General features: G+C 38.6%; 1 pseudogene and 2 gene segments (V, D, J or C); 2 read left to right on the forward strand and 1 right to left on the reverse strand.

The window, feature by feature from the left end:
• The first annotated feature begins 784 nt into the window (after positions 1 to 784).
• Positions 785 to 10422, forward strand: part of LOC127635151 (immunoglobulin kappa constant-like) — a 142577-nt gene continuing 132939 nt past the window's right edge. The window contains exon 1 of the C gene segment in view: positions 785 to 805.
• On the forward strand, positions 1658 to 2040 carry LOC127635152 (immunoglobulin kappa constant-like; annotated as a pseudogene).
• On the reverse strand, positions 6269 to 6761 carry LOC127635058 (Ig kappa chain V region 3374-like). The segment is given in 2 exon segments: positions 6269 to 6591; positions 6694 to 6761. Coding segments are annotated over 2 exon segments (369 nt in total).

Raw genomic sequence — 10422 nt, forward strand, 5'->3', positions numbered from 1 at the left:
GTAAGTACCAGTGTAAACAAGTACCACCAAGCACATCACACTCTGAAACACATGACACAATAAACACAGAAGTTTTACTATCTCAAAAAATAGTTATTTGACACCTGAAGATGAAAATATTCTCAAGTACAATTCATGTTAGTTTGAATGTGTAAAATATAGAGACTATTAGCACTGAAATAGATTCTCACCAGCAGTGAAAAGCAGAAGAGAGCAGATAATGAGAGCGCATGCTGTCATCTTTACTGTGAATGAGTGAGAACTGAAGGAACAGTGATGTTGGTTTGACAGTCCTGACTAACAGACAGTCTGATATTGTGCTTTAATCAGAGGGGCGGGACATTCAAAACTGTTTCCTCTCACCAGCAAATGTGACTGTTACAGGAGAACAGCAGCAATGACAAACAATTCATACATGAAAATACACAAATTATTGACATCTTTATTTCTGATTTATTAAATACATTTCAATCAGTGGAACTTCTCTGGATTTTTCCTCATTGTGGATATTTCACTGAGCATTCAGGAGATCAAACTAAATCAAATGAGTTATAGAGTCAGTGGAGTGATAAAAACTGTTTATTACAATGTAATATATCTGTTATAATGCAATGTTGCACTTTTGAACGAGTTGTTAATGACAGTAAGAAGTGAAAGTGTGTTTGTATGTGTGTTGTGTAAAGATGTGTTTGTGATCATGTGTTTAAAGTGCAGTTAGTGAAGCTCAGAGGTTTTTGTGCAGCTGTTCTATTAGTTTGTATCACTGTGGTACACTTTCGCAGCGGCACCAGACTGGATGTTGGCAGTAAGTAAATCATCAAATCATCCTTTTAATGTTTCATATGTTTTATAATAATGTTGAATGTGTGTTTATAATAATGTTGAATGTGTGTTTTATGTATGATTGTAACACTATGATTTGAGGGATTTGTCTCACTTTTTTAAATTGTTTTGGTGAAATATTTTTTTGTTTCCAACTTGTGACTAAACCAGAAAATGTAGCAAAAAACTCCCTAATTTTGTGATTTTTTATTTATAATTATTTTTGCAATACCTGATTAGACTCATTGAATAATTTGTCTGTTTTCAGGATATTAATGTGAAATTTTAAGACACTTTGTGTAATTTATTTGTGAATTTGTTGCTCGCATACAGAAGTGAGATGTGATTCAGTTTTTGTTGCTGTTCATGATTTAAATTTCTACATTATCAAGAGTTCATAAAAATGCTCCTTCAATATGAAATGTTTATTAATGTAATATGGAAGATATAAAGTATTACTAATTTCCATCAAACTATCTGTTAAAAGTTCATTATTGTTCAGAATATTTTGTGTGGTACTGTTGAGGTCGGGCTGATTTTCTTTTCATTGTTTCTTAATGTAAAGAGAAATATATGACGGAAAACATTCTTCAACTTTTGTGTAAATCTATCTGCAAACATACAAATTTATTGATCCGACCGTCAAACTGACATTTATTATTAAGTACTCTATCATTACAAAAATATCTATCAATGTAATTTATTTAGTTTTGAGCTGAGAGAGAAATCTTTGAATTTTTCTAATTTGTCTTTTGTGTATTTGTCAGGCAACACTGGTCCTGCCGTGAGCGCCCTGCTGCCCTCCAGTGAAGAGATTTCCACAAAGAACACAGCAACACTGATGTGTGTGGCTAACAAGGGCTTCCCCTCAGACTGGAGCCTGAACTGGAAGGTGGACGGGAGCAGCAGGACTGAGAAGAGCAGTGCTGGGGTCCTGCAGAAGAACGGTCTGTACAGCTGAGCAGCAGTCTGACTCTCTCTCAGGACGAGTGGATGAAGGCGGTCACAGTGAGCTGTGAGGCCACACGGCAAGGCCAGACGTCAGTCATTGAAGAAGTGAGGAGAGATCAGTGTTCTGAGTAGATCCTCTGATTCTCTTCTGCTCTTCTCACTCATGTCTCACATGGAGACTAACAGTGACTTCTATTCAGACAAGTATATGTGTGCTTTTGTTCTTCTGCTGTTTTCTCTTGTCAAAATTCAATAAATGAAATAATATTCAGTAAAGTTTCTGTCTTTTGTATTTGAAAAGTTGATTTATTCACATTATTTGAGTCATTTGCCAGTTCAGTTCACACACTTTATAAATAAACTTCACTCAATGAACCATGAAAACACCTGCAGAGACTTTATGAAACGAAATTGTAATTATGAGGATATTATGCTATAAATATGTTTTTGAGGACACCCCTAGTGTCCCTGTAATTCAAACAGCTTAAAAACATATTAAACAATATTCAAGTTCAAGTTTATTTATGAAGCACTTTAAAAACTACAATGTTGATCAAAGTGCTGAATATTAATATCATAAACAATAACACAATATTATTAAAACACTTCAGTCACCATTTAGGAACTTTAACCAAAGTGTCTTTTACGTAACAGAGAAACATTTGAATTATGGGACAGTTCTGAAAAGGTGCGATTGCTGGTAAAACTAAACTAGTAAAATTGTGTTTTGAACATGTTCACTGGAGACAGAGCTGCTCTATTCTGAGAGAAACACAATCATTCAACTCTGACAATGCAAATGTGATTTTCACCTCACACTCTCAGATTCACTGTTTGATTGGTTCAATGATCTGAACTGGAACACACCAGTTTCACTTCTGCTCTATTGAGTCGTTTGACAGTTATGAAGTTATTTAAGTGACATCTTCATAAAACATATGCAACTAATAAACTGCACCAGCTCATCTGTAACACGAGATGAAGACTTTTTCTGTACTGTAGGTCCACAAGGTTGGACAGATTTTGTAATGGTGGAGAGCACCTGTTGTGACATCTGATCATATTATGGTCTGTTCAAAGATCATTCGATGGTTTGTCTAATAGCAAACACACACTCAAAGTCTCTCATTATGTTGTTCGTGCTGTGGAAGGTTTAAAGGGACAGTTCACCCAAAAATATTAATTCTGTCATAATTTACTCACCCTCATGCTGTTCATGTTCATGGTTTCTGTAAGTATCAGGCTAAATAATCACCATCACACACATCACTGCTGGTTTCACAGTTTATTGGACTTCTTGTCCTGGTTGAGCTGCTGTTATTGAGGGACTCTGAGTGACTGTGATCTTCTAATTATAAAAGTTGTATTTGACAAACCTCGAGCAAATGATGTGAGAGTCCAGATGAAGAAGGTGATGAATATCATTGTTGTTGTGTTGATGAAGATCGTGATTCAAGAAAGATAATGTGTACTGTTCAAATCAGCACATGTGGTTCAATGCAGAATGTTAAGTTAATGCTGAATACGGGCTCAACTGTATCAATCGTTCCAATGTCAGTGTGCACACAGTATTTCCCTACTGCTACTCTCTCAAATCCAAAGATACATTTAGTGAGCTATGGTGGTGATGCCATACCTGTAAAGGGATGCTTGGAAGCTGAGATTGCATACGGTAATCGATGTACTACAACAGAACTGTTTGTAGTAAATACCGGCACAGCGGTGATAGGACGAGACATGTTTGCGGCCCTAGAACTGCAGCTGTTAGATGGCCGTATTGTTACATCGCCGTGCTGCACAATAAATACATCTGACACACGTATGGAACCTGAGAAATTGGGTCGTGCAAAAGGATTCACAAACTTAGTTAAAGTCCGTCCTGATGTGAAACCGGTACAGCAGAAGTTACGTCATCTTCCGTTTGCAGTGCGTGAAGCTGTATCACAAGAGCTAAAACATCTCATACAACAGGACATGATTGAACCGATTGTTCTGAATGGGTCTCACCGATTGTTGTCACTAAGAAGAAAAACGGTAACATACGACTTTGTGTGGATTTGCGAGATCCAAATAGAGCAGTAGTGGTGAACAGTTTTCCACATCCTCACATGGAAGAAATGTTCAGAGAACTGTCAACGTTTTTTTTCAGCACTGGACCTTCAAAGCATCTATCACCAAGTATTGGTTCATGAAGATAGCCGCAGTCCATTCATTACTCATGAAGGATTATTCCGTTACAAAAGAGTACCATATGGACTGGCGTCAGTGCCAAGTTGCTTTCAGAGACTGATGTCGACCATACTTAAAGGCCTTACAGGTGTTCAAGGACTTCGGATTGTTCGGTGGTCAGCTAGACTAATGACGTTTGACTACAACATCAAGTACAAACCTGGACGTGACTATGTTACAGCTGATTGTCTGGCTTGCTTACCATTACAGGGTAGTGAGCCGGGGCTGGAGGATGATGTGGAAGTGGTTGTGCTTACTTGAACCCTCACTGCTGTATCAGCTGATGAATACAACAAGCATGTGCTGCCTGCTCAATTCATCATAAGTTACATGAGTTACTGACAACCAGATGGCCAAAATCTTCCAAGGGTCTATGTGCTGACCTACTGCCATACTACAGACTTCAACATGAGCTCTCTCTTCAGGATGATTGTGTGGTCAGAGGTACACACAGACTGTTAGTACCAGAGACTTTGAGAATGCAGTTCATTGCCTTGGCTCATGATACACACCAAGGTATAGTGAGAACCAAGCAGAGACTCAGAGAACTATAATGGTGGCCGGGCATGGATGCCCATGTTAAGACTGCCATCAAGTCGTGCATCACATGCCAATCACATGATATGTCAGCGGTCGTTCGCACACCACCACTCCAGCCTGTACCCCTTCCAGATGGGGCTTGGGAGAAACTTGCCATGGATATCATGGGTCCGTTTTGCTGTGACATTAGTGGATTATTTTAGTAAGTGGCCTGAGATTGTTTTATGACCCAGGTAACCTCTAAAACAGTCACTCAATTTCTCAATCAACTCCATAAGATGTTGAGTAATGGAGAAAAATAACCTTGGGAGAAACCAGACTCACTGTGGGGGCCAGTTCCCCTCTAGCTAACATCATGAATATAATGTAAATATTGCTTATGTATAGTTAAAGTCATGGTTTAAAATGATTAAACTAAGTAAGTGTTAAGGGTCAGTGTTTAAACATCGATTGTGTTTGAACTGTAAGATTAATGACTAATGTCTTTGAAGTCCATCCTGGATTAACTGCAGAAGTTAGATGCACATAGATGCAATTGTCCTTGTTAATTGGCTGATGAAGGCTTTTGTTGGCAATAGTTAGTCTATGCATTTTATTTCAAGATCGTAGTCCATCAATAGACTGAGGTGATGCAGGCAGAGATCAGGGATGTGAACCGCAGTTCAACCTGGCCGGTAATTTCGTTGAGGTTCTGTGTGGTCCATCCTAAATCCAAGGTTCAGACAATGGCATATGAAGTATCCCATGTCTTATGGTTGGAGTTGGCATCAGTTCATCCTCTGAAGTCCATCATAATACACTGAAGTGATGTTTGGCTGGCACCGGATGCATTTAGTCATCATCATTCAGCGACACGTAACAGTGGAGTCCAACACGAATCAGGAACGGTGCTGGATCCAGCCGGTTCTGGTGACCTCAGGATAGGAGTCCCGAAGTTGAGACAGGGAAACGAATAAAATAATATTAGCATAGATGCCATTCAATTTATTGCAGAGTTATAAATCATGATCAATGTTTCTGGTTTCTGGTTCCGGCAGACCCAACTAAAGCAGCCTAATTGTGGGTTGGAGGATAAATTAGGTGCATGTCTGGCTAAATAGATGAGTCTTTAGTCTAGACTTAAACTGAGTGAGTGTGTCTGCATCTCGACTCTTTATTGTGTGAAATGAGACAGTTGAGTTTGACTAATGGAGAGATGAGCTTTGATCATATTCATCAGTTTACTCTGAGGCTGATCTCAGCAGTCATACTGACCTTATGAATGTTTCAATCAACTGTTCAAAACTCAATATCAATGATGCTGTTTGTGTCACACACATCTGCTCAGTGTTTGTGCTGTTTATCATCTCTGAAACTTTCAGTTGATCACACTGAACTAAAGTCTTACAGTGTGCCGATATATCATAGAAAATCATCAACATTATTAACTATCTGATTTATGTTCCTTTTTCCATCAATCATTTTTCTGTTTCACTCTTTTATATTCAAACAAACAACAGTGTGACAAATACGGTTTACTTCACATTATTCTTTCAATTCAGTTTAGAGGAGAAGAGAATGAAAACTTACATTTGAACTTTTCTGAAAAACTCAATTCATTAAATGTATTCATTATTATAAATATGTGTGTGTGTGTGTGTGTGTGTGTGTGTGTGTGTGAGCAGCTGCAGTATCTGTCAGTGTATCAGTGCAGTGTGACTGACAGAGGTTTTTGTACGACTCTTTTTCACTGTGTGAACACATCTTTACTGTTGATGTAATGATAACTCTGACAGTAATAATGTCCTGCATCTTCAGTCTGGACTGCACTGATGGTCAGAGTGAAATCAGATCCATGTTGAGATCCACCGCCAGTGAATCGCTGAAAACTATCACCATACCGAGTATCTACGTCATATATGATGAGTTTTGGAGCTTCTCCAGGTTTCTGCTGATACCAAGCTAAACCCCAGCCATCTATTCCAGGATCAGTTTTACACTTTATAGTGACTTCTTCTCCTGCAGTTTTAGTCACAACTTCAGTCTGAGTTACAGTGACTCCTCTGGATTCTGATCAGGAGAAAATAACGTTTGATGAAAATCTTTAAATTGACTGTATATGAAAGTCTTAAAAATCAGTAAATCAGTGAGAAGATTTCATTTGATGTTTACCTGGAATAAAAGCTCCCAGAATCCAAATAAAGATGAAGAAATTCATTTTTGTGTTTGTTGGTTTTGTATCTTGAAAAACAGCCGTGTGTTATAAAGTGTTTGACTCACAGTTATAAACACTCTCTGATCACTGAAGCGTGTGATGCCAATGCAAAGTGACTCTCTCTGGAAATACCCTCTTTGAGTAAAACAGACATCAATCAATAGAATTAATAGAGTTGATTTCTTCAGAGAGCTCTCACTGACATTATACAGTCTGGATTACTGTGAGAAAAACAGACAATTAAGCACATTGTGTCATTGAGTGACCCAATATTATATATTCTCTTTCACATGTTGGAGTGTTTATATAATCTTGAGCTAACGGTAAATGGTTAAACTGGTTTGGATCACTGTCCGCAATGGAGAACCCAGATTCCCCACAGACGACATGAAGAGATAATAAATGTTCATGGATTAAATGGAAATGAATGTAGACAATGACAGAGATTTCTAGAGGAATATTTCATCTTTGCTGGTCCATACAATGCTTGTGAATGGTGACCAAAACTTTGACGCTCCAAAAATCCCATAAAGGCAGCAGAAAAGTAATCCACACGACTCCAGTGATTAAATCCATTTCTTCTGAAGTCATATGATAAGTGTACTATTGAATACTACTGATCCATCTCTGTGTAATTCAACAGGGATTTTCTGTTTTGGAGCAGCACTTTCTCTCTCTTGTCTCCCTCTGCTGGTGTTGTTTCAGATGTACAAGCCACTAATGAGCTTCATTATGAGGGATAATTAGTGGAGGCAGATGTTACAGGTTACTGAGACACTTCAAAACCCCTCAGTTTGTGTCTTTCCATGGAGAGAGGAAGAAGTGTTTGACTGTGAAGTGAATTGTAGTTCTTTGATATTGAGTGAAATTGTGCTGTGTGGTTGAGTGTATTGAAGTAAAGTGTGTGATTGTGTGTTCAAAACAAATAAGAATAGAAAGAAAGAGGGAGGGAGAATCTTCAGAGTAGTTTAATGTTGGCCATAACATTTTCAGCATATATTTAATGTCACAATTTTCATGTCATTTTTATTTTATTTTATATGTTATGCAATTATAATATATACATAACATCTTATTTATGCTCACACCTCTTGCACTCTTAATTTGTTGATTGAATCAAGGTCACGTGTGACATCACTCTGATGGGCAGTGGGGTCCGGACTGATCGATCTGATGTGAGCATATTTCCTCATGAAATTAAAATGATCAGTGGAAAAACATCAGAGACTATTTAGCAGAGACGGGTCACTTCTATTAAAATTAATGGGAGAAATTGGAACGCCCAACGGATGTAGATAAGAAGTCCCGCCTTCCAGGTGAAAGAGCCAATCATCTTTCAGATACAGACGTCACCTGTTGATCAACTCAAGAACGTGCATGCGCGTTATCTATTATAGTTAAAGAAGCACAATTTATGATACCTGTGTTGACAGATTTTACTGCTGATTTGAAATATGTTCTTTGCAGTGCTGTAGTATTCGAGACCGGATCATATTTTCTTGGTCTTGTCATGGACTAGTGAGCAACTCGGACTTAACCCCGAGTCCAGTCGAGTCCCTTCAACTTCGACAAACATTTTTGACTGATAATATCAGAGATCTTGACGTCATGTCCCGCATTTCAATCTGCTGAGTAGAATCAGAACAAGTGATGCCCAGATCACAAATAAATCATTCTATTGAGTCGATTCTTTTCAGCAAATTGGCCAGACAGGTTAGCAATAAGGTGTGAATCGATTGGCTATTCAGTCCCATTCATTTCTTGATAAAGTGGAGATTTACCTGCAGTCAACTATAGACTGCTTTTTGAGAGGTATCTTTGAGAAACTTCCATTGGTGCCGTGGTCTTTTTAATAAGGGGTTGTTCACACCAAACACGCTTTTGCATCCACCCATGCTGTTTTTAGATGTAAACATGCTAAACAGATATTTTTGACCATTGCATTACATATTAGCATCTCACTGCAGGAGTGCCACAATTATTTAAATGCATTTGTCAAGCTAAAAAGAACCTCAACTGTTAAAAACGTGTCTCGAGACACCTGTGTTATACTCTTTTCCCTGATGGCACTCGTACAAAACCAAAATGTCTATTTACTGTGTGTGAAGACATCTATTTTATGATGTTTGCTCATCTGCAGTACATCTATAAGACGTGTGTAAAAAGTATGTCTCAGATGTCAATAAGACATTCGGCAAATGAGACGATGATCTTTTTAACATGTTTAGCAGGTGTTTGATGATTTCCAGATGAAAAGATGTAAAACAGACATCTCGGAGACATACATGTGCTATCTGTTGGTCTGAACGATCTCTAGTCTTTTAGAAATGCTGTAGCCATGAATGCTACACACACTGAAGAAAAGATGAAATCTTGCACTCTTAAATGCTTACTTGACTTACAATGAGTGAAATATAGTTGTGCAATTCAGGAAATTGTTATTAAATTGAATGTAAATGTTTATATCACTTTCTGCATAAATATTGTCATATTTAATACATTATTGTTTGTTTTTTAGGGCCATTTTAGTTCTTGTACATTTATACTGTATTTTGTAAAGCAGAAATGATAAAATAATAGATGAGGTTTATTTGATATGTGCCTATAGTTCTTTCTTTTTCTTTTTTTATCCCATTTTCTCCCAATTTGGAATGCACAATTCCCACTACTTAGTAAGTCCTCGTGGTGGCGCGGTTACTCACCTCAATCCGGGTGGTGGAGGGCAAGTATCAGTTGCCTCCGCTTCTGAGACCGTCAATCCGCGCATCTGATCACGTGACTCGTTGTGCATGACACCGCGGAGACTCACAGCATGTGGAGATTCATGCTACTCTCCACGATCCACACACAACTCACCACACGCCCCATTGAGAGCGAGAACCACTAATCATGACCAAAAGGAGGTTACCCCATGTGACTCTACAGTCCCTAGCAACAGGGCCAATTTGGTTGCTTAGGAGACCTGACTGGAGTCACTCAGCACATCCCTGGATTCGAACTCGTGACTTATTTGCATCAATTCTCGCAGCGCTTCCCAAGCCCCCGTGCCTATAGTTCTTTAAACTCTAATACATTCATTAAATTAACTCTTGTCTTAGACTCGGCCTTTACTGGTCTCGGTCTCGACTCGGACTCGCACCTCTCCAGTCTTGGTCTTGACTCTAACTCGATCTACTCTGGTCTCGGACAGGACTTGGACTCGAATGAGCTGGTCTCGACTACAACACTGGTTCTTTGACAACATTTTGGAGATTTCGGTCTTTAGATCGAGTAGATCGCAGCTGCTCTTAGATGCTGCTTGTTTACGTAGAACATTTGCTGCCCGAGTGTGTTCCGAAGATGGCCGACAAGAGAACAGACTTGCTAAAAAGACTTTGAAAAACATGCAGTGAACAGTTATGCAATGCTTTGTTTTGGAAGACATTTTCTCTCCCTCTCTTTCTCACCCTCTTCTGGTGGTTTTGGAGATTTTCACTAACTCACTAATGGGTTAATTTGATGTGGGTTGGGATAATTAGTGAGGACAGGTGCTGCAGGTTACTGTGAGGCTTTTAAAAACCCCTCAGTTTGTGGCTCTCCAGAAAAGAAAGAGGTGGAGTTTGAGTGTGGATGTGAAATCTTGCTGTGTGATTATTGAGAAAGTGGGGACAAGAGGAGAAACAAACAAACAAACAAACAAACAAACA

The sequence above is a fragment of the Xyrauchen texanus genome, chromosome 42 (assembly GCF_025860055.1).
Source record: "Xyrauchen texanus isolate HMW12.3.18 chromosome 42, RBS_HiC_50CHRs, whole genome shotgun sequence".
NCBI lineage: Eukaryota > Metazoa > Chordata > Actinopteri > Cypriniformes > Catostomidae > Xyrauchen > Xyrauchen texanus.